General features: G+C 39.8%; 1 protein-coding gene across 1 annotated transcript; it reads left to right on the top strand.

Moving 5' to 3' along the window:
* Positions 1 to 713: 713 nt before the first annotated feature.
* On the top strand, positions 714 to 25,810 carry slc34a1b (solute carrier family 34 member 1b). The gene is given in 12 exon segments (XM_041797890.1): positions 714 to 774; positions 878 to 1,063; positions 1,402 to 1,572; positions 1,838 to 1,981; positions 7,977 to 8,088; positions 8,592 to 8,787; positions 11,211 to 11,306; positions 11,462 to 11,528; positions 13,564 to 13,731; positions 13,899 to 14,015; positions 21,106 to 21,230; positions 25,223 to 25,810. Coding segments are annotated over 12 exon segments (2,031 nt in total).
* Positions 25,811 to 25,942: the final 132 nt, after the last annotated feature.

Here is a 25,942-nt window from a genome sequence, read left to right as displayed (position 1 = left end):
ATTCAGAGTTTATTCAGCTGCAATCTATGGACCATGTCTCACTTACTCCCACATACAGGCAGACGCTGTACATATGCTAACAGGGCTGCTCTGCACAGGAGGATGCCACGCAGAATGAGAAGGATGTAATAACTGTAATTTGGGCTGCTGTAATTACTGAACTCACTTCCATCCTCTTTGCTTTTAAGAGACACATTAACACTCCATACTCCACTGGAGTCCCCAAAATATGGCAAAGAGTGCAACATGAAAAGAGTGAAAACCTTAAAAGAGAAAGCGTGCAAAGCTGTATAGATGGCGGAGGGCTCCTTTAAGAGGCGACTTGCAGCTGCAGGAAACGGAGGACAAGATGAGTTGCATGGGTGCTGATGGCTCTTTATTGATTCTGACAAGGCGTTCATTTGTAGGGAAGCAAAATGATGCCTGGCAGTGTATGTTGTTTGAGTGTGCAATTTGACCTCCAATCAAGGACAGCTGCCAATTACAGACAGCATGGGCCACCTTTGTTCTCTTCAAATTACTTGTCTGTTGATCTTAGCGGCTAAGAAAAAGACAGACTCATATACTGACATGTTCAGTCTCCTTTGGCTTCCTTTTTTTACTGCTGCAGGTGGCTGATAAACACATCCACTCTCTCATTCATTCCCCTCAACAACAGTGTCGTCCTGTGATTTTAATTATCTCCCCGTCTCCACACAGTGATTCAAAGCAACATGTCCTCTCGATCTATAACCATAGTGCACTCTGAGAGGTGCACAAGGCTCCACCACAATGGTAAAGTTTCAATCCAATCTCTCTGTTTCTTTTTATCATGTCTTTGAAATTCTTCAAAGCAAATCTCACCACCTGAGTGTGTACTCTTCTTCTCTGTTATCAGGGGTGAGGATGCAGGGCACTCAGCTCTCCTCGAAACCAAAACTCCAGCAGGAGGAGGACAGAGAGTCCGGTATCGGATCCTCCCTTGACCTCAGCAGCGGCACCTTAGAGAGCTACAACCAACACACAAATCACTCCTCCAGCTCACCTTCACTGGGGCAGGCAGGCACATTCCCCACAGAGAGAGGTACAAGAAGGAAAAGAAGGATTGTACATGCATCTCCTGGGACTGCAGCAGCTCTGATCTGCTTGAAAAATAGAAAATAATGCCAGCAAGAATTGAGCCACAGGCTCATTAGATAAGAGCATGCTCAAAAGACACAGGGCTGGGGAGAGCACAGTCTGAGCAATAAAAGCAAAATCCTGCTGTCATTCTGCAGTATTTGGCTGTGCATGGGTAACGCAGTATATCAGATGGCTTTCTCCTAATGTGAGGCTCACGCCTCACAAGAATGAGAATAAACATGAGGTTGTGTGTTGTCTTGAATGAATGTTTTTGAAAATAGGCCTGACTTTGCAGTCCAGATTTAGCGCACATTGTAAGGCTAACCATTTCTCTTCACGTCTGAACAGCAATCGCAAACCGGACCAAGCAGGTTCTTATTAATCTATCCAAGGTCCCCCTCGTCTTCATCCTCCTCTTCCTCTTTGTCTGCTCCTTGGACACCCTGAGTTCAGCATTCCAGTTAGCAGGGGGTAGGTACTTTAACCCACCAGCCCCCCTCAGAGCTTTTACTGTGACTCAGCCAGCTGATGTGTGACATATAAATGAGTCACAGCAGACCATGTTCACACTGTCCCATTGAGGCTCTGCCCTGTAATTTACAGCAGAGCATCATCTGGTGACCTTTAGGATTTGTGGGAACAAGCAGTTTGTATTGTGTTCAACATTGCTCTTGGCAACCTTGTCATGCTTGTTGTTGTTTATGTGTGAATGCATGTGGATGGCATTTTTACCCAGGTAAAGTGGCCGGGGACATTTTCCAGGACAATGCTGTGCTGTCTAACCCAGTGGCAGGGCTGGTGGTGGGAATCTTGGTGACTGTGCTGGTCCAGAGCTCCTCCACCTCCACCTCCATCATCGTCAGTCTGGTGGCCTCCGGATGTGAGTGGGCTTGTAAAATTCAGTGTAAAATTACAAGAAGACTTCGAGCTGATCTCATTTAGCTCTGTGTGTGTATTTGTGTTACCATTAAGTTGTGCATAGATTTTACAATAAATAGAGAACTCCCACAGTGCAAGTGTGGCAGCTACAAATAGATGTAATTATTTTTTTCATGGCCCTGAGCTCAATGATATGCTGTGTTTACTTGAAAATACAGTAACTTATGCTTCTTGTTTTTCTTCTTAGCATTAAGAACCAAATAAGCCAAATAAAGCTCATGTTAATTACATAAAAGAGGGGGCAGATTAATGTGTATTATGTCAGAGGAAAATGTATTTCTTTAAGCATGGTACATTACTATGCTATGCAGTTGACTTCAAACTTGGGCATGAAGAGCTGAGAAAGATATTCTCCTGTCTCTTGATTTGATTTAAAACATTGGTTCCACACTGGTTTACGTGATTGGTACTGAGGCCTGGACAGCGTGTAAAGTGTAGGACAGTAGTGGCTACTATTACCACTGCATGGTTCTGCAACTTTTCTTCTTCAACACATACACTACCTGACAACAGCAAAAAAATTAAAAATTAAAAAATTAAAAAAAACTAAATGAGGTATTAATTTATACTGTAAGTTTTTAAAGTTGGACCCTTACACAGCATCTGGGTGCTATTTAAATTGCTACTGAGAAAAGTCCAAGACAGTCTAACTGCTCTCAGATGCTCCCTCTTGCAGACCACTACAATGCTGCTTCTTTCAGGATGGAAATACATGCTAAAACTTTCAAAATAACATCAGATAAAACTCCAGGTGATGGTTGGGGTAGGGGTTAATGTAAGGATAGGATACCAAATATTAAATTCAAAACATGGCATGCAGAACCTGATTGCAAAATGTATAATGAAGCCAACTTTGTAGTCTATGTAAAGGAAAGAACCATGTCCTCCATGAAAACACTAACACAGCTTACATAGCTAATTCTAAAGCTAATGAAGACCTACATAAGCTACGTAGGGAACATGGTGCTTTCAAATCATGTGCTACATTTGCTAAAGCTAACTTTAGCCACATAACCAAGCTCATGTTGCTAAAGATAAGACTAACGAAGCTATATTAGCTTACTTTGTAGTGTTAACTAGATAGGTGGCATAGCAACATTAGCTTTAGCTACAGCTAAAAAAGCTAAAGCGAGTTAATGTTGCGTAACTACAGAAACAGGTCTATATGTAATTCTGAATAAATACAAGATCCTTGTGCCCTACAAAAAGATCATTGCTCAGCAAAGAAATCCCTTATCCATTACTAATTGCCTCTGCAAGTCAACTGTGCAGGCTGATGGGTGTCAAGAAACCAGCACCACGCTATGGCTTTCAAGTAGGAACCCTCCTTTAGCCGGTGTTTCATCCAGTTAGTCCCACAACACTTCCAGAAGGTTGAACAGTGATCTTCAGCATCCAAGAGCCACCCACTGTTGTCTCACGACCCACCACGACAACAGGTAGACATCATTATCTTACCTACCCTACTGCTTGGCCCAAACAGCCTGAACAGTAATTCCACTTCCATAGCAAAAGCTGACAAAGCTACGTTAGTGACATCAGCTTATGCTACATTTGCTAATGTTAACTTAGCTACTTAGCTATGTTATGCTCCTCTAATCTGTCTGTTACTTACATGCAGCTCACATGGCGAGCTAGGGCAAAGCTAGGGCTTAAGCAATTACATTAGCTTAGTAGCATTAAAAACATAACAGTAGTAGCTATGTTAGCCTTTGCTATAGCTAATGAAGCTAAACCCAGCAAATGTTTGTGTAACTACTTCTAAAACAGGTCTATACCTAATTTAATCCTGGGTGATATCTCTTCTCTTTTTTTGCCCTATTATGTCATTTCATCCCTGACAGAGGCAGTGTCTCATAGTAGTGGTCTGCAAAAGGGGCTGTCTGAGAGCTGTGGTCTGCAACCAGACCCCTCCCCAGAGCAAAACTTCTTCACATACAGCTAGGCTAAATCTACAGCGGAAGATAATCTGTTCTTACACCCCACCAGTATAAGAGGCTACAGAAGTATGGACAGTTTGATGCGTTTCTTTTGTGTTAGGGTCAATGATGCTGCTGTTTGAGAAGCGAAGGGTAAGATATTCATCATCATAAAATCATAGTTGGTTGGCAGTTTACGGACATTAGCAACAGTATGAGGCTCACTGTCAGCAGTCGGTGTCAGTCTGTTCTGAAATTGTAATATGAGTCAAAGACAGTCATATTTTTATCAAATTGACACAATATTTGATAGCAGGGTTGGAAGTCTGTTTAGTGCTACCACCTATTATAACCTACAGAGACAGCCGTGCGTCTGACAGAATGGGGGGTGTCCTATGAGTCAGGATGCCAAGTCAAAGCTGTCAGCTCTGCAGGATGTTAAACAATATAGCCTATATATTTATATATAGCTTATATATAGCTTACTTAAGGGAAACATTCATCAATGGGAGACTAAAATCATATAAAGTTACATGACATTATTTTTCAACAGCAATGCATCCCTGATCTTTTTAAGATAGAAGAAGGGGCAGGGAGCCCCAAGAAAAAAGGGCTGGAAACTTTCACTATCGACAGGAATTACACCCTTGTGATTTAAACTTATATTTACATCTTTCTATACCCTGCTGTGGTTCTCTGATTCAAACACATCCATTTTTATAAACATAAACAAAATTGTTTCAGATATATCAGTGAAAAAACATCCAGAAACAGCTGGGCTCTGTTATTTCAGCAGACATAAGTAAAAGAGGCGTAATTACTGCACATTTAAATGACTGTTCCTGTCAGTGGAATTATTTGTAAAGTATTTCCTTAAGCTGTACAGTCTGCATTGGGTCCTTTAAAAACATTGTTTTCAAACTCCTCCAAAAGAGACAGCTGTGGTGCAATATGTGTTATTAGACTTAGCATTATAATAAGTTTACATTTATTTTAGACTTTCTATGACTTTTGGACAATAGTAATAAAACAGTGACATTGACCTTGGAGCCTATTTATGGGCTCCACAAGAAATCAAATCACTTTGATCTACAGTAGATCCATAACTTCTAGATTCTTAGGCTTTTGCGATGGCAAATATTCATAACACTGATGTGACATCCCACACTTATGAACCAAGAAAGGCGTCCTTCTGCCTGACTCTATGGAGAAGCGTCCAGTCTTTGTTGCCACAGGGTCCTACTTCTATATCCTATGTGAGAGAAAACATAGAGAGGAGAAGACTGTAGATTAATGCTGTTAGAAGAATTGCTGTCCCTTCAGAAAGCAGAAATCAGACTTCCCTTTATCCTGCCACGACAGTTTATGTTAACATGATCAAAATATCTCTGCTTTTTAACAATGTTACTGCACCAGCACTGGCCAAAAAGGACAGCTGACAGTGATCCTAATACAATTGTGGGGTAAAGTTGATTTGATAACACAAGATAATTAGCACTAAACTATGATTAATGCTGAAGATTTATGTTCCTTCACTTCCCAAACAGCAGCATTATTGCATTCTGGTGGTTTAAGGGGAAAGTTTCTCCACTGAATTTATGTAAACGACACTTAAATGAGATCTGGAAAGATTTTGTAGATAGTGGAGTAACATCCTGGTCGCTGTATAAGGATTGAAAGTGTCCAAAAGTTGCTGTATTTGTTATTGTGTTCATTTTTTTTTATTGTGGTTGTAAGTGGGATTTTGACAAGTTGGAAACTTATAGTCCTCAGTGATGGATGGCCATTCTCTGAGCTCTTTTTGCCCTCCAGGCCTCGATGCCAATCACAAAGCTGTGACTCCTCAGTGAATGATTTATTTGTCTGTTAAGATAAAATAGGATGTCTTTGAGTTAAGATAAACACAATTTTCCTATGCACACCAGTGTTAATTTTGGCAGCTATTTTTGATTTTTGTTTTAGTTTTAGTCTTTAAATGAAATGCATTTCAGTTTTAGTCACATTTTAGTCATTTCTATCCATTTTAGTTTTAGTTGACGAAAACTCAAAACATTTTAGTCTAGTTTCAATCCATAAAAAGTCCTCACATTAAAGTCTTTACTTTTAGTCCAAGCATTTATTTTCTTGCCTAAATCTGGTACCAAGTCATGGTAATGTGTTCTATGCACTCTGCCAATCCTGGGGCCCCTGCTTTCTACAGCTGAGAGGCAGAAAAGCTACAGGCGCATTGTTTTTTGACAGATTTACCCACAGTGGACAAATATCACAGATTTTTGAATTTCTGACAAAAACTGCATTACATTTTAGTCTAGTTTTAGTCATCTTGACGAAAACGAAACTTATTTTTTGTCAGTTTTAGTCATCACAGATCAATTTTTGTTAGTCTTAGTCTAGTTTTTGTCATGGAAAAAAAGGCTGTCAACGAACAGTTTTTGTCATAGTTTTTGTCCACGAAATTAACACTGATACACACACTGTAAACCAATTTAATGAAGCCTAGCTAGAATGAAACTCTATCAACTCAATTTACTTTTACAATATATCAGATTAACTTCCTTTTCTTATCTTTTGTAATTTTCACACACTTTGATTTCAAACACTCTTGCCACTCAGAATAGTCTGACTTCTCTGAATTTATATGGCAATGAATGAAAGGTGCATACTAACTCAGGAAGTGCTTTTCTATTGCCTTCAGTACACTGATCCTGCCATATTAGTGTTCCTACACACAGGCAGGACTTCTTTAACACAGTGGGTAACTTCACTCATGGGGCAAAAGTGTTAAATGCCCAAAGGCATTCTGGGAATCCCATGCAGATTAAGGGATGACGGTTAAACAGTTCAGTAAAATGCAAAAAATACTTCACTCAGGCCTTACCTTAGCCACACAGAAGTTAAAATAACAGAAATTTTGGTTGTCCTCACTTCTGTTTACAGTGCAGGCAAACTTGGCTCAAGCACATGCTCAGATGGCTGCTAATTTTTTCCCCCCCCCTCTTGAATTTTGCTTTATCTTGGTTAACTCCACCTACTGGACAGTGGTGTGAATCAACAAATTGACAGCCCAGCCCTTATGTTACTTGTTTACTTTAAATTGACTATATTTGACCATACAACCAGTAAAAAGTTTCCTTCACCCTGCAATTAAAGATTGCTTGATCAAACCTAGTAATAAGAAAATGTGCTGGAGTAATTTATGTGCATCTGGATAGCTGCCAGGGTGCAGGACAAAATCATCTCAGAGACAAAAAAAAATATCTGTAGTTGCCAAAATCCACACACCAAGAGTTCTCAACATGAGCTGTGAAATTACGTAATGATTAAACCAAGTTAATCTTACTTCATATTTGATCATTATGCACACTGACTGACCTGGAAATGCCATTTGAGCTTGTACTGATAAAGGAACTACTTTAATCCGGCATAAAACTCCATCCGAGCATCATTGAAACATGACAGATTGAACTGGAGGTCAAGAGGAAAATCAAACCTTTTCACATCACTTTTATCTTCAACCACCTCATTCTCTTTGCACTTTGCCATTCCCCTTAAGACCATTGAGATTACAGCCTGTCAGTGTCTAATGAGTACAGTCTCTTTTGTCTATGGGGTTAAAGGGAATGATTTCAGTATGCATGAGCTTCTTCCTGTAAGATAGCCAAGAGGAAGATTAAAGGTAATTATCAAAGAGATAAAGAGATGCAGAGGCACAGATGTGTTTTAGTATAAGTGTGTTTATGTGCACGCATTCTCCAGGTCTTCATCATTAGAGACATCCTTGACTTTAAACGCTGCCTGCTAAGTATAAAGGCTGAGCATGCCCTCACTTTTATCTACAAATTACAATCCCCTTTCATCACTATGAAAGCTCATCTGGCATCTTGAAAAATAGAAGGTCATGATAGGTAATTAAAAGCGTGATGAAGTACAATTCACACTTAGTAATTAGTAAATTTACCTCTTTTTATGTGCATATGGTTTTAAGAGTCATTATGATGGCTTTTTTTCTTCCTGCAGTGCTTGAGGTGAGGTCAGCTGTTCCAATCATCATGGGCTCCAATATTGGGACCTCGGTCACAAACACCATAGTGGCCATGATGCAGGCAGCTGAGAGGAGCGAGTTTCAGCGGTGAGTGCAGAAAAGGTGGATAGGGAGGCAGAGGATGATTGGAGGAGAAGCTGAAGAGCAGGGGAGACAAGGTAGAAATGGAAAAGTGAAGAGGATAAGTGGGGAGATGGAGAAAAGAAGTGTAAAGAGTGTGGGGAAAAAGCAGACGAGGGTGAAGAGAAAGCATTAGCAGCTGTTCACCGCTTCTTTGCTTCAACCTTTCTTTCCAGTGTAATTTCAGATCCACAACATTGGCAATATGGCACCAGTCCACATTGGTCCCACACCAGTAACCCTCTGGCATGAAAGATACAGCACAGAGCAGATGGCTTGTTGCTTAATCTGGCAAAATGAAAATTATTAATCAATCTTTCACTGTATACTCACACACTGAATCAAAAATAAAACACTCATTGCATCCACTCATCCAAATAAAAGCAGATTAACATTCAATCATTTTGAGTAGCTCATCATGATAATGGTTGACCTCAGTTGACGTAGAAAATACTTGTGACCCACTGCAGTGCTTTTGCCGGGGCAACAATTCACGACTGCTTCAACTGGCTTTCTGTGTTGGTTCTGCTGCCTCTGGAGGTGGTGAGTGGGCTCATGACCTGGCTGTCGCACCTGCTGGTTACCAGCTTCAGCCTTCAGCCTGGGGAGGAAGCCCCTGAGATGCTTAAGGTCATCACTGAACCAATCACCAAGCTTATCATTCAGGTAAAACCAAGCAGCAACCTCTAGGGCAGGGGTAATCAACTAAATTCAAAGAGGTCCAGTCAGAGAACATGTATTAAACCAAAGGTCCGGAACATCATAATGTCTAACTTGAGTTAGTGTGATATGTGGATCTGGGTGCGATTTCTGGGACTTGTTGCACTGATAAAATATGAAAAGTATAGTTTTACTTTAATGCTGTTCATTTGATTTGAAACACAAGTTTTTATTGAGAGCAACGGTCTCTGAGCATATCAGGCACAGTGATTCTGTGCTCCTAGAGGTAAGAATGAACATGAATGAGTCTATCTATTCCTGGTTGAAGGCTCTGTTTTTTGCTGTCCACTTTTTTTTATCTTTGACAGCGCCATTTTCTTTGTCTACAGCTCACCTGTTTCTCCGTTTGTGAATCTCTCCTTGTCTCAGCTCACTTATCTTTTTGTCTGCTCTCTTTGTATTTCATTCTTTCTTTCTTTCTTTTTTATTGTTTTCTCTTTCTGTATTTCTTTTGTCTGTCCCTTGTATCAATGCAGCAGTTCAATGTTTCCCACCTGGAATGCAGACAGTTCATTGGAAGAGTAGCATCAAGTGAGATGGCTTAACTCGCATGCAATTGGTCTGTGCATTTCCTGATCTGCAAAACCAGTACTGTAAATCCTAGAATAGCTGTGCCAGTTAAAGCGCCTTGTCAAATTTAAAGTTCCCTGTTAATCTAATGATTTTAGGTCCGGGTCCAGGTTGTTATAGGATGGCGTCCTGACCCTGGTTCCTGAAACTAAATGTAAACCGGCTGGTGCGTTTAAACCGAGAAAAAAATAGTTATGAACCTGAAAAGTTGGTTCTCAAATGGAACCAAAAGTAGTTGGTTCTTTCTTGGGAACCGTGACACCATCAGTGGGCGTATCACATTTTAGGTTGTAAAGATGAGCAGAAAGAAAAGAAAAAGTGGTCTGTTGGGGAGACAAAATGTGTGGTTGTGATCTGGGCATTGACAGAATTCCAGGTGAAGCTGGAGAGTTGTACAAGAGCACATTATAGCCGAAATAGTGGAAGAGATGGCAAAGGCTGGGTTCACTTGAACACCAGACCAAATAATTGATCTACTCAAGAAACTGAAGAAGGAATACCTGGACTGCATAAAAGACTTGGGTCAAAGTGGAGCAGGACGTGGTAATACATGCCCATCATGTCCTCCCACTTTGGTTCTGCTTAAACTGGTGTGAATGCGGGCTGGTTTGCCAGAAAGCACCAAGGTTCTGAGTCTGCAGAACGGAACCAGTGCCAGAACCAGAACCGTGTCTGTCTGAAAACACCCTTGGTGACCCCTGCTCTAGGGGTTTAAAACATGCGGTTCCTGGTATGTCCACTAGAGGCTCCAAAAGTGTAGGAAGTCTCATACAAACCCACATTAAAATGGCCATTTTAAAGCAGAAATAAACATGTTTACAGTCCGGTTTGAAAAGCTTTATTTTCATTGACACACACTGTACATGTATTTTTTCCATAATTCATTGGTTCTAATGAAAACTTTGGTTTTAGCATATCTGATTGACAGGTGGTCACTTTGTAGCTGCTTGCTAGAAGGCTAAAGATCTTAACTTTAGCTCTTTGCCTATTGCTACACTGACAGTAAGGCAGGTCAAGGTATCCATATTTTCTACAGTCTGTTTGCTGAAAACTGATCATTGTAAAATTGTCCAATCATAGCTTAGCAATTTTTTCCTTTCTAAAGCAAGCAAACAAACAAACTTAACAATGGATACATACCTTATTTCCTTGTTCATTATTACAGATTTAACTTCATTATTACCGATAGAACTAACCAACTATTGCATTATTGGATAGAGAGCACCTCTTTATATATTAGTCTAAATAAACACAAGACCATGTATGGCCAATATGTGCAGCATAAGCTTCACATCGTTCAGCAGCATACCAAGTATTTATCAAGTTAGTATTTCATGACTTATGTTTTAAGATTCTCAAACAAGTAAGCTGCATACCAAAAATGTCAGCGTGAGAAATGTAATGCAAATGGATAAGTAAATTCAGCCTACCATATTTAGCTAGCTAGCCACATATAATAACATTTGCCAGCAACTGTTGTCATTTCAGCACAGAAAATTAGTTCTGGCTAAAAACCCGAGGCTTGCTTGTATCTACCAAAAAGGATGCATCATTTCAAAACTACCAAGAAATTCAGTTTATAAACCTTAAAACAGCAACAGTATCTGGTAGCCAGAGCAAAATAGACAGTAATCTTTCTTTGCAGTTCAAAAGCTTTCCTATTTGTTGTGCCTGGAGACATTTCTGTACCCTGCTCATTGTTCTTTTGGTTGAAGGACTGAAGGATTAACATTTAAAACTTAATCTCCCTTTACTTACTGAACACAGAAGATGGAAAATGTTTCTCTCGTCTTCCTCAGCTGGACAAGTGTGTGATCACAGGGATCGCCATGGGAAATGAGGACATGAGGAACAGGAGCCTGGTGAAAGAATGGTGCCAGACTGACCGTGTTATGGTAATGATGCGTCTCCACCCTCAGCTCCTGCACATGCAGATAATTGTGTCACACACTGGCGCCAAATAGAGCTTGTCACCGCTGCCTGTGATGACAGTGTTGCTGTCTAACTACCATTGATTTTTCCATTGTTTTTTCTTCCTTTCTTTCTGCAGCCTGTTGGAAATTCAAGCACCGAAAACTGTGGCCCCTCACATGACCTTTCCCAGTCGTTACTGAAATGTAAGTTTAGGCTAGAAGAAGAGTTGTTGATTCTATTTAAGTACACCACATAAACAAAGAGTAGGCCGAGACCATATCCTTCATTGTATTGTTCATAGACTCAACAAATTCTACCATGAGTGAAAATCTAAAAACAGTGGCAATGTGTAACTCTGAACAGGCAGAAATTTCCAGGAGGATCGGCCATTATAACAATCAGCTATAATTGAAATTTGATTGATAATAGTGTTAACAGTGGCAGTGGGAGTAGGAGGCCCCATCAGCAGCAGGCAGGTCTGCAGCAACAACAACAGAATCAGTCTGAGAAAAGGGAGAAAAACTCAAAACTCACATATGTGGAGGAGGTGGGTAACATGCATTGATGGAACATAAATGCATGTCCATTTTAGAGGGTATGGAGCTCCTTATACATCTATAAAGAGTATTCACTCCCATGATTGTTTTATCTGTTTACTGATTCTATAAATCAATCATGGTCAATAAAATCTGGGCTTTGACTTGGTCACTTCAGAATATTTACCTTGTTGTCTTTACACCATTTCTGTTAGCTTTTGCTGTATGCTTCGTGTCATTGTTTTACTGGAATGACAAATCTTCTCACAAGCCGTAGTTCTCTTGCAGACTGAATAAGATTGTCCTCCAAGATTTCCCTATATTTTACTGAATCCATTTTATCATCTTTTGCAAGCCTTCCAGGGCCAGCTGCTGAGAAGCATTCTCACAGCATGATGCTGCCACCATCATGATTCACAGTGGGAATGGCGGGTTTGTGGTGATGTGCAGTGTCTTGTCTGATGGCCAAAAAGCACCATTTTTCTCTCATCAGATCAATGAACTTTCTTGCACTTGACCATGAAGCTTCTCACATGCCTTTAGGCAAACTCCCTCAGAGAAGTCAAAGGCAAAAAGAAGTGTACAAACATTTTAATATACATTCATTTGTTAACTGAAAGTGCAAATCCTTTATCTTTGCTTTATTTTAAAATAACCTTTAATAAACATTGTCTGATTGAAGGTTAAATTAACTGCATAAATAAATGATCTGATTATCACTCACTGAAGCCTTGACAAATGATGAGCTCAGCATTGTTTCTTTGTCTCTGATTTCATAAGGCTCTACAAAGTAGAAGTGAAAAGCACAGCCTTGTCATGTAACTGATTTAAAAGGTCATTCTATGTGGGGCTTTTGCACCATGACTTTGGCAGCGCTGATCCAAACCAAGCCGTGCTGATATACATTTTCCGTCACAGGCTTGGCCACACTGGGCTATGCTAAGCCCAACCCAGAATGATCCTACTCTGAAGCAGGGCCCAAGCGTGGCTGCCCCACCTCCAAGTGCATCCTAGTGATGTCACAGTGGTTTGGCATCATTCAAGCCTCGCAGAAGTATTTAAGTAGCAACAGCTGCACCAACATACAAATACCTGCCAGATTACTACTAAGTAGTAGAAACCTTGAAGTAGAAACAATAGGTGCTTCTTCTGGCAGAACAATACAATAAAAACTCATCAGCTCTAGACAAGCCCTTGAACAGGTAGCTTGATTGTTGCAGGAAAGCTAATCCTCTGCCATGCTGGGCTGCCATGCTGCGTCGAACTAAGTAGAGCCAAGCTGCTCATTGTAATGGAAAAGCTCCAGTAGACTGCGTTTCAACTTAATTAGACTCATAGTATGTAAGTGCTGCTCAGCTTCCGAACCTTTGTTGCTTACTTCTTGTTTTGAAATGAAAAGTCAACAAAAACTGCACTCCACAAGGTCTATTCACGAAGCTGTGAACTAACATTTTGGTTTCATGGATGTCTTTCAAAAAATGAGGAAGAAAAGCTGGTAAAAGTGAACCTTCTTTGTTTACTTTTTAGTACATACACCTTATGAGTGCTCGATTGGAAACAAAAAGTAAGCAAAGTGTGATCGGGGCGCAGCAACAGTAGAAGTTCCAGCTTCATTATGTAGCATCCTTTCATGTTACAGCCAGCATTTCCTTATCTTTTTAGTATGTTTCATTGTCCTATCATATGTTCTATCACTCTGCAGGCAGGCATTTATTTGCGTCTACTGGCCTGTCAGACCTCTCTGTGGGCCTGATTCTGCTGGTTTGCTCTTTGGCTGTCCTCTGTACCTGCCTGCTTCTTCTGGTCAAACTTCTCAACTCTCTTCTTAAAGGCCAAGTGGCAAAGGTTATCCATACAGTCATCAATACTGGTAAACTGGCTTTCTAGCTGATAAGATTTTTGCCCAGCATGTCAACAAGTAGCAGTCTTCAAGTGAACAAACAAACCAATAGTTGCAGGCTGCTCCAGATGCAAATTATACAAAATTGCAGTGTTGTAAGGACAGTTATTTCCATTCCTCCTCTTTCATCTCAACAGACCCGCCGTATCCGTTTGAATGGCTGGCAGGATACATGGCCATGTTTGTGGGGGCAGGGATAACATTTTTGGTCCAGAGTAGCTCTGTCTTCACTTCAGCCATGACTCCACTGGTGGGTGAGTGATACCCACTTTTCCACCTGTGAAAATTAGCAGGGGTTAAAAGCATGGAGATCATACAATAGCAACACTAGTGATGCATAATTCCACATGTAATTATATGTGAATAATGATCGCATTTACATAATGCACAATGGCACTTTGTGATTGATGTAAAGTTGGCTAATGTTAGAAGGTGCTAGCACCACCGGCCCGCCCTCTCTACAAGCTAACATCCTGGTGAATATCTTCACTCAGCACTGTGGTTATACACTCACCTGCCACTTTATTAGGTACACCTTGCTAGTACTGGGTTGGCCCCACCTTTGCATACAGAACATCCTCAATTCTTCGTGGCATAGTTTCAACATGGTGTTGTAAATTTTCCATGGATTTTGGTCCACATTGACCTGATAGCATCAAGCAGTTGCTGCGGAGTACTGTGAACTCTTTGTCATGTTCAAGAAACAAGTTTAAGGTGATTTGGGCTTTGTGACATTATCCTGCTAGAAGTAGCCATCAGAGGCTTGTTACACTGTGGTCATAAAGGGACGGACATGGCCGGTGACAATTCTCATGTAAGCTGTGGAGTTTCAATGATGCTCAATTGGTACTTAGGGGCCCAAAGTGTGCCTAGAAAATATCTCCCACACCATTACACCACCATCATCAGCCTGAACCGTTGATACAAGGCAGGATCCATGCTTTCATGTTGTTGACTTCAAATTCTGATCCTACCAGCTGAATGTTGCATTTGAGACATGTCAAGGCAAATGAGACTCCTCAGACCAGGCAATGTTTTTCTAAGTCTTCTATTGTCCAATTTGGTGAGCCTGTGTGAATTGTAGCTTCGGTTTTCTGTTCTTAGCTGACAGGAGTGGCACCCAGTGTGGTCTTATGCTGCTGTAGCCCATCTGCTTAAAGGTTCAATGTGTTGTGCGTTCAGAGATGGTATTCTGCATACCTTGGTCATAAAGACTTGTTATTTTAGTTACTGTTGCCTTTCTAAACCTAGAGATGGTTGTGCGTGAAAATCCCAGCAGATCAGCAGTCTCTGAAATACTCAGACCAGCCTGTCTGGCACCAACCATGCAACTTTCAAAGTTAAATCCCTTTTCTTCCCCATTCTGATGCTCAGTTTGAACTTCAGCAAGTTGTGTTGACCACGACTACGTGCCTAAATGCATTGAGTTGCTGCCATTTGATTGGCTGATTTTCTATTGTGTTAACAACTGGAACAGGTGTACCTGATAAAGTGGTTGGTGAATTCATCCTGATTTTCTAGATCAAAACAGTGCTAAACTGTTGTTTTGCTGCAGGATGCTATCAGTGCTAGTCAGTTTTGGGGTAGTTCCTAGAAAAGTAATTCATTACATATCACTAGTTACTTAAAAAAAGGTAATGCATTACGTTAATTAGTTGCTCAAATCTAAGAGTAATTAGTTACACTAGTAACCACATTGCATTACTCCTTGTCCCCTGTAACTTCATTGCCTGTGAAAATACAAGGCTAAACCTTACATATTCCCACAGTAGTGGAGTGTGATGTGTTAGCACTATTTCATGCAGAGAATGGCGTAAGGATACATGATGTCAATGCAAGAAATGATGTTACAAAATGGGACTCAGTGCATGTGTGCTCTGCAAGAAGTTATCTTGAAGTCAAGTAGTCATGTGTTGAGCCAAGTTGTGACAAAAGACAGTCACTGCCTCCTGATAATTCACTAGAAAATTAAGAGTTTTTTTAATCTGTTGGTGCAGTGACAAGCAACCTCATACATTATGTTACTAGCATCATGTATAACATCACCTTGCAGAAAACTATGCAGCATTACATTATCTTGAGTCAGCTAATTGCTGCTAACACTATGGCCAACTTCAGCTCTGTAACGTTAGCTCATCTTGTAATCTTTCTACTTACAGTATTCTTAGTCTTTGACTATCGGACAGCAGTGTTGACTGTAGAGAAAGGTTGCAGTCAAAGCTCACCAACCTTTTATTTATATATTACTTTTTCTTTTATTAATCTCACCCACCACCTACTGTCAAACTTGATTTTTTCTTTGTTTCCCAGTTCTCTCTCGTTCGTATAGGCTGCTCTCTCACCAAGAGTGCTGTTTATAGTCTGGGGGCGATCACAGCGCCCATCCAGTCTGAAGGTTGAACTGAAGTGAAGTCTCTTCTGATCCTGACCCTTCAGTTATGATTCTGTTTCACTCGGTGCAGGCCCTCAGGGAGACTGTCTCCTGTAATGTCTTATTAAACTAGAGTCTAACTGTGTGGAGTATCGGCTCTCATCCTTGGGTGGGCCAGCATCATGCAGCGCTGTCAGTCATATTTCTAGTCTAGACTCTGCTCCTGGCATTTGAGATCACAGTCCATGCATGTGTGTACTAAGATGATATCTTTTCATGGTGTATTTGTAACTTAGTGAGGTTATTTTTTTGTGTTGTTTAAATAAAGTAACTGATTGAAACAAAATAAATAACCACAGTAATCTGGCAGCTCTTAAAATGGGCTTTTGCTTCTACAGCCACTAGATAAATAAGAATAAATACTTTCCTCGATAGACATGTACTGCTATAATAATAAATTGTTAACTTTGCATTGAACACAGGTTTGTCTAGCTGCTCTGGTCATGCATTAAATGACTAATTAGAATTAATGTGTTCTCAAACAAGCAATCATTACCTCAAAATTCCTTGTTGGCTAATGTCTCATTTATAATCTAAATGGGACCAAATAAGGGCTTAAACCTGCTGTCTGCCACTGATCGTGTCTTGTGAAGTTTATAAGAAAATGTTACATAACCAGCACTGTATGCTGCCGGCTAAATGAAGCATGTAAAATCAGTGAAGAGTGAGTCATCATGCTGCTACATGGTGATAAATATGAGGTGGAATATTTTCTCATTTTAAACAGAAATAATTATCTATGCTTAAAGGCACGAGTATACACATGAGGGATTATTTCTAATTCATTGTCATTCTGCATTTTTGAAGATTATACTGGATGTTAGCATGTCATTGTCTCCCTTTTCTGAAAGAGTTTATAAAATAACAGATACAAAACTAACATTTTCACAGACTCCAGCACTTTTGACTCAATAAATATTTGCATTGGCCTTTTTTGGTCATCAGGAGCGGCTAATCACCTGTGTGTTGATTGGCTCATCTTGTCAGAGTTATGTAAGTAAAATTAAGTCTATTATTTTTGCCTTTAGATGCTTAATATTCAACATTTCTTTATATTTATACGGTGGGAATTGAATATGTAATACATAAATATACAGTAGAGTAAGGACTTCTTGAAAAGAGGGTGAAGTAAAACTCAGCTATTCTCAGCTCTTTGTTCACATGTTGCACTTAATTCATACGTTTCACTTGGAAGCTCAAACATTTTATTAATGTTTTTCCCCTTCCAGAACCTTTTTCTCTAGCTGTTCACTCTGCCATTAACTGAGGGTGAGAGACCATGGCTTCATGGATGGTGTTGCTCGAGTGATAAATGAAGAAAATAAACAAACTTTCCAAACTAATGTTTTGGTATCAATAACTACACAAATTTGCCATGAATAAAGCAAATGTAAAACATCAGAAGATACTTAACTCATTATCTGTAAAACATAATGAATTCATTTATGTCATTTATAATGGGATATTTCAAAATAAAAGGTACTTTGTGATAGTAGTGCTATTAGTTCCCAGTGATTTCAGTGAGTGTTGCCTCTTCAAACAGGACCCACTTGGACATCCTAGGCTATACAGCATAGTAGATAACAATGCTGACTCAGTCATACGCTATATTGAACATTTTTAAAGTGTTTTTTTTCACCAAGAAAGCCTCTGTGTTTGGCAATATTTTGCACTGTGAGCTTCAGCTACTGGCAACGTGCTCTCCCTCCTCAGCGCTTCTGGTCAGCTGTGTTTCTCAACAGAGACATCAACAACAAGCTAAGCTAAATCAGAGCTAGAATGAGCTTTTGGACTTGATTGACGATGACATGCCATTTATTGTGGATACAATGGGATACTTTTGAGAGCAGGAGTACACAAAGGAACTTCTACAGAAGGAAGAAGAAAGTGAAAGGAGAAAACCTAAGTGGAGATGGCAGGAGAGAACTTGAGTTACCTGCTGCAGCCACATGTTTATGGCTGTCGGTTCTAATGGCTGATAACTAGACAAGCTTGTAGGTATGATATGTTTACTTTGTGAAAACATTGTGCCAGCTGTTTAAGTGGAAACCTGAGCTGAAATAACTAGTTATAGCTTAGCTTGTTGTTTTTGTCTCTGTGGAAGACCTAACATCTGATCAGAGTAGCTGAGGTGGGAGAGCATGTTGCTAGTAGCTGAAGCTCTCATTGCCAAGTAGTGCCTAACACAGAGGCTTCCTTGGTGAAAAATAAAACACTTCAAAAATTTTCAATATAGCATACAGTTGACCTAACATTGTTTTTGGCCCATTTTGACCAAAAACTTGCTAAATTACATGGAAAAACTATACCCATCTGCTATGCTGTATAGCTTAGGACACTGATCATATCAGGCCCCCATAAGCATCCTATCCGGCCCCCAGAAGATCACTAATTAAAGAAAAGGAGGAAAAGTAGATATTGTGGTTTTAATAGTTTCTTTTGGCTTTAAAATGTCATCAGCTGTTAAATCTACCCCAAAATAATTAATATTGAAATAGCTGTAGAATGACTTTTTTACAGAAATTCATCTGTCAGCCAATAGTAGTAAATATCAAAAAAAAGGGTTGCAAAAATGGCCAGATAAAGTGATAAAAGGGGTTAGAGAGTGGCAAAAATTGATGATAAGTGTCAAAATGGGTTGTGGAGTGCCACAAAGGGACAAATATTTGCAGGAAAAGAGTTGTTATATGTGGTAAAAATTGGTAAAAGAGGACAAAAGGGCCAAAAAGTATCAAAAAAAATGAAAAGGGGTTACAAAGTGGCAAAAACAGATGAAAAGTAGCAACATGGACAAAAGAGTGGCACAAAGGGGATAAAACATACAAGAAAGTGGTTTAAAAGGGGTTAAAGAATGGCAAAAATTGGGTTAAAGTGGCAAAATGGGGCAAAAAGTATTAAAAAATGGGCTAACAGTGACAAAAATAGCCCGGCAAAGTAGTGAAAAGGGGTTAAAGAGTGGCATACAGGGGCAATAATTGTCAGGAAAGTAGCAAAAATGGGTAAAAAAGTGGCAAAAATTGGTTTAAAAGTGGCAAAACATGTTGTGGAAACGGCCAAATGAAGTAGCGAAAAGCAGTTAAAGAGTGCCAAAAAATGAGCTAATACTGGTGCTAAATCACAATTGGGGAGGACCTATTCTCTGGGATTTTCAGGGGCCCAGCCAATTCTGGGGGCAGTCCTGTCTCCTTGTGGACTGCTGCATTACAGATAATAGGGATAGATCTGACTGGTAATGCCTTAAAAAAAATCCTGCGTTTTGAAAGAAAATACAAATACAATAATATGTTAATCAGATGAAAACATTTATCTAATTTTTGTTTATTTGAGAGTCCGCCCCCCCCCCTCAGAGTCTCTGTCCAGACTAAATCTGGCCCTTGTGCAAATATACTTGATGACCCCTGACCTAGGATCTCCAAGTGCGTCCTGTTTGAAGCGACAACACTCACTAAAATCACAAGGGACTAATGGCACTAACACCAAGTACTTTTTATAACCCAGCTTTAAAAATACTGAAATAACCCTTTAACACTGTACCTGCTTTATTGAAATATCAGTACATGTACAAATTTAAATGTTTTTAATGGGGCTCTTATGAACTGTCTTGGAGTGAATTTTTAATGATCGTTTTAATGGTGAGAATCTGAGAGAGCCGGTGCCCTTTACAGTGCTCTTCTCAGAGTGTATCAACCTTTCCCTAATTTAACCTTTACTGTATCCAAAAGGCAAATATACTTAGATCTAAGAGTCAAAGACATGAGGGCAAAGCAGTGTTTTCAGACCACTCTAACAAACTTCAAGTGTCTACAGATCTCAGGTTAGCAGGCAGCTTGTTCAATAGGACAGCACTATAATGATTAAATGCTCCTTCACCATATTTACCTCTAACTTATGTACATTCAAGAGGCCCATACCTGGCAGGTCAGAAAGGTACTGGGGTGCCATACCATTCAAAGATTTATACACAAGGAGTAGAACTTTCTAATCAATTCTGTGTTGAACTAGAAGGCAGTGAAGATTTCTCAGAATTGGTGTGATGTGTTCCATTTTCTTTGTTCTTGTTAACACTCAAGCTGCAGTATTTTGGATGAGCTGGAGTTGGTTTATTGTCTGTTACAGTATAGAACATTACAACAACCTTGTGTGCTGGATATGAATGCATACATTTATGCGTTTTAGAATCAGATTGAGACATGGAGGACCTATGTTTGAAAATGTTTTTTATAGGTGGTAAAGGGCTGTTTTGGTAATGACGACAATATGATGTTGAAAGTTTAGTTTTGTGTCACTGATAACACCGAGATTTCTAAACTGCTCACAGTACTTAAAAGGAAGTGAAGATGAAATCGATAGGAATTCTTGTCTCTGTTTTTGTGGACCTACAATCTTTAGCTGTCCTTGTGAAATCAATGTGTTAAGATTATGTAAGCTGTTTAGAGATGTAATTTCAGTTAAAGGTGTATGTTTTAAAGATGGAGTCTGATTAACTCTATCATTGCTAATTCTTGTTTAGTTTTATCTTCTTTTCTCTATGGCAGTACTTTTACAAGTGGCAAATATAGATCAGTGTTAGAGCCGATCATCTCTTATCCAATGGACTATGACAATGTGGGTGAGACACTTGACCTCAAATTGCTCCCACTGCTGCATAATCAGTGTGTGCATATGAATGGGATTAGTTGATACTGGGGGAAGCTTCACGTAGCAGCCTTCACCATCAGTGTGTGAACATGGTCTAAGTTTGTTCTGCAGTGGAAAATTCCCTTTGAAGAGTTAAATGACTTGAAATGTGCTATAAAAGCTCAAGTCCATTCACCAATTTGCCATAATAATTTGACAGCAGCTATGGCATTTTCTATCTTTGTTCACTGTCCTTTACTCCTCTGACTCCTTTATGGTTCTGCTGACTCCCTCAGGTATTGGTGTCATCAGTCTGGAGCGGGCCTATCCTCTCACCCTGGGTTCCAACATAGGCACCACGGCCACAGCCCTGCTGGCAGCTCTGGCCAGTCCTGGGAACAAGCTCGCGGCTGCCATACAAGTGAGCCATTATCATAATATTTAAAATAAACAGCTGATTTTTTAACTGCAGGGAAACGAGAAAGAGGAGTCAAGGCAACACTAGGACTGCTCTCCCCATTGGATGGAAAATGATTCTCATGAATATATTTTCCACTGATGTGCCCTCCAGAAGTAGGATGAATACTGACTGTGAGACAGCATTAACAGAGCCAACAGATGTATTTTTTATTGTCACAGACCGAAAACAGGGGTGTTGCAGTGAATTATCTACAGATCACAGATTGCAGTAATGTTTGTGTACAGATATATTTATGAGTATGTATTTATGCATAAGGGCTTTGCAGGCAACTAAGTGGACGATCCAGAGGGATAAAGGTGCCATTTGTTAGTCTTAGGGAACAGACCTGTGAAAATCAACAACCATAACATGTCACTAGGTTATGTTTATAAAATGAATGTTATATAATGTCACAACTGTTGACTATAAGGATGTAAATCACAGCAAGAATGCTTTCATCACTGACTTAAAGGATTTCTTTTGTATTTGCACATTCATACAGCACACCCTGCTACCATCTGAGCTATATTTACCCATATCAGGTACCAGTTTGTGTGGCTTCATGGTGTGCCTCTCCTCTGATAGCCTATCCATTAATGGACACGCATACACACAAACAGGCTTTTTATATTTAAACCTGCATATTGCGGTTGTGTTATTTTATAAAGTCTGTTTAAATAGGATTATTCACAGCCTCTGAAAACAAAGCATGGCTCAGACTGCATGGAAAAAAACAGAAACATGCATTAAAACCCGCCAATAATGGAAAACAAAAGATTGGTAGTGTGAGTAATAATTGAAGCTGAAGGGTTGAGTTCAGTAAGTTAACATGAAGTTAGAAAAAGTACATGTTTTATGTTAATCTGACCAAAACTAGCCTTTAAAAATCCATGTTATCTTGTTGAATTTATAATGCTAGACAGTGTGGTCAAAGGTTTTTTTTTTTTTAATTCTTACATGTATACAACTAAAGCACATTCAAACTGACCTGGGTGTTCTGCACTGGGCTTTGACCCAGAAGTCAGTGAGAATAAATAGGTAGCATACCAGAAGGCATAATGCTGTCTTCCTTTGGATATCATCATAAGTTGTAGCCAGTGTGTAACAACAGTAAAGCTTTCAGTAGATATGAAATTACAGAGCTGTTAAGTTGTCCATGGTTTTACTGTTGCTATAGAGCTGAAAAGTGCTTGTGTGCCCAAATTTTGCTGTTTAAATCCCCATCAGACATTTCGTAAAATCCCTACAACAACAATTTTAATGCATGAACCAAGCTAAACAGCTACCTGAGCACTCTTGACTATAAAACATTTGATTCTGCACAAAAACAGCATTCGAAAATAGAGAAAAAGTGAAAGGTATAAGATTGTGTACATTTTTCTTTACAAGGAGGAAGGAACAACGGATCCCACAATCTATTGTGATTTATTTTATCCTTTGTTAATGGTAGCTTTTCAAGCTTTAAATCATATAATTATCATTTTCTATGCGCATCTTCATTGTAGTGATTATATTTGAAATGATTATGTTGTAATACGTCTTAGTTAAGAGCATTTATCGCTTCATACTGTGGCAGCGTGTATTGTCATCATCAGCAGTCTACAGCCTTTGTTCAACATAGAGGACATTTCCATGGTAACCAGAGACCACACCTATCAGAGACATGGCTGTGACATTTAAGGATTATGGGTATTGCAGTATTTTTGGCAGAAATCGCAAATATTTATTTTTCTTAAAACAAGGTTTTGTCTTCTGCAGGAGCATACACCAATTTTAACACTCATGTAGCTCATGGTAAGTCTAGCTCTGATACTTCTGATAATAAGGATAATAATAAAATCTGCTATAGAAAAAATGAATGGGATTTTTGCTTCTGGAACCACACTGTTGAGCCCTAAAGACATTCATATTTTTCAGTCACCTGACTGCAGAGGATCAGAGGGCAACATAGTTGTAGAGCAGTGGCCGCTACCATTGTAATGCTGGTGCTGTTACACTGGGTGTTTTATTTTTCATCTCCTTGAGAACAGATCATGTTTACATCACCTGACAACTGTAGAAATGTTGAGATTTTAACCTGTTAGTTTTTGTCACCTTTGACCATCATTCTGTACATTAGGGGTAATCAACTAAAATTCAAAGAGGTCCAGTCAGAGAAAATATATTAAACCAAAGGTCCGGAACATCATAATGTCTAACTTGAGTTAGAGTGATATGTGGATCTGGGTGTGATTTCAGGGACTTGTTGAGCTGATAAAATATGGAAATTTGTCTACAGCTCACCAGTTCCTCCGTCTGTGAATCTTTCCTTTAGGGCCCTCTGAAATCTGTTTCATTTTTTGCCAAATTCCATTTTAATGTTTTGGAATTCCGATTTTTAACCTTTCCACTAATTTGACCATAAAAAAGAGTGCCCTGTTTATGTAAATGAATAAAATGTTCACTAATTAAATAGAAATAACCTGAAATTTACTGAAAAAGGGCCACAGTTGGCCTGTGAGCCACAGTTTTGATAACCCTGATATAAAATAATTATAATCAGTGTAACATTCAGGTATTTCCATAGTTTTTAGACACATCCACGTGTATAATCACATCCTACCTGATGTTTATAATGTAAATGAAGAAATCCTTCTGTTCTCTCAGACACAGAGTGATAGTGACTTAAAAAGAAGGTAACATTAAAGTTGAATGGTTAAAAGTAAACCTGTAACTTAAACTTTTCTTACTCTCACAGTCTGTAACAGTGCATGCAGTTTGATGCTGCATTGTTGTACTCCTGACTGTAACTTTTCTCTCCTCATCTCCCTCCATCCTCGCTGTCTGTCTGCTTCATATTAGACTGCATTAATGCAGACCATTGGCTCATTAAGCAACCAAAGAGAACTACACTATCAACGGGGGGAATTATTAAGCTAACTGATACTCAAATGTAACATCATTTACAGGACTTTGACTCCGCCCGACTTGAGTTTGAGCCCCTTCGAGGGGTGAGTAGGTGAGAGGTGTGTCCGTGCCCCACGCAGAGTCTCTCTCCGTGACTCTCTGGTGTGGTGAGGTAAATTAACTCGAAGCATGGATGAGTTTTGTTGAAGGTTCAATATTATGTCGTCCTGTACTACCCTGTGTGTTGTTTGCCAATGTTTCATGCAGCTGCTGTTACTGTTTAGGAGGGGGCGGAGTGAGTGTTTGTGAAGTGCCCCGCTTTAGTGTTCCCCCGGAACATATTCCTCAGATATACGTTCCTCTTAATAAAAAACACAACATTTCGGTCTAATTCATTCAAATTTTCTCGATTTCCAATAGATTCCATTTATGTTGGCCAATTCCGCGATTCTCTTCGCTAACGTGGAAATCATAGGATCCTAGACTCCTTGTCTCAGCTTACTCATCTTTTCATCTACCCTCTTTGTCTTTCTAATGGTTGTAGGTCTGGGTCCAGGTCCGTATTGGATGGTGTCTGGGTCCGGACCACGGTCCGCCATTTGGTGACCCCTGCTGTACATCAATTGCTAGTTAATAGCATTAACTGTTTATTCAAACAGCTGGTCTGCTAAAACTAAGCTTTCTATCAGATGACATTCAGATGACAGATGACTGTTCATGTTAACGTACAGGTTTACAGTTTAAATATGGGTTAAAAATATTTATTGGAAGAAAAGGCAAACATGAAGCATTTTTTTTCAAAGTAAATAAAAATAAAAACATGGTCCAACATCAAATCAAGAACAAGGATAAAGCCTCAAGGTAGCCAGAATAATAATAGCTTGACGCTTACTTTGGAAGGTATTGAAGTATTTAAAAATTTGAGGGGTAAAACCACCTCTAGACTCACAGACGTCCATGTGTTTAATTGATCAGATATTGGATTCACTTTGTTGGTTTGATGCCATTGAGTGTCTGCCCATTTCTCACAGACTAAAAACATTTCTTTATGTTCTGTTTGTTTGTAGATTGCTTTATGTCACCTCTTCTTCAACCTCTTCGGCATTCTGCTGTGGTATCCTCTTCCCTTCATGCGTCTGCCGATAAGGATGGCTCATATCTTGGGTGAGCGCACCGCTAAGTACCGCTGGTTTGCAGTCTTGTACCTTCTCCTTTGCTTCCTGCTCCTGCCCTCACTGGTTCTTGGCCTTTCCCTGGCAGGATGGAGGGTAATGGCTGGTGTCGGGGCTCCTTTCCTGGGTGTTACCATCTTCGTCGCCATTGTAAATGTAATGCAGGCACGCAGCCCCGGTTGCCTACCTGCCAAGCTTCAGACTTGGGACTTCCTTCCTCATTGGATGCGATCTCTGAAACCACTGGATCGCTTGATCACCAAGGCAACAGTTTGCTGCAGCTCTACGTATGTTGAGGGACAGGGACAGGAAGAAGAGATCTCAGCAAAGACAAACGCTAAAGACACAAAGAAAGAAGCTACCTTCAGGAAGGAGGCGCTGGCTTATGATAACCCAGTGCTGGACTTCTTGGAGGAGAGTCGACCAGGTGTCAGAGTTTTTAAACTGAGAGGGCTAGAGAGATGCAACAGCACTCCTCTGTAGTCACAGTGGCTAATTTTACACTCTTATTGTTTTGGTGAAGAAGGAATTACAAAAAAGCCACAACACAATGCTTTGGAATTAATCCGTATCTGACCATGAATTAATTGATAGTTCAAGAATGTCAGCCAAGAG

This window comes from Cheilinus undulatus, linkage group 10, assembly GCF_018320785.1.
Source record: "Cheilinus undulatus linkage group 10, ASM1832078v1, whole genome shotgun sequence".
NCBI classification, from domain to species: domain Eukaryota; kingdom Metazoa; phylum Chordata; class Actinopteri; order Labriformes; family Labridae; genus Cheilinus; species Cheilinus undulatus.
Note: the sequence above shows the minus strand (reverse complement) of the source record. Positions and strands in the feature narration are given on the sequence as shown.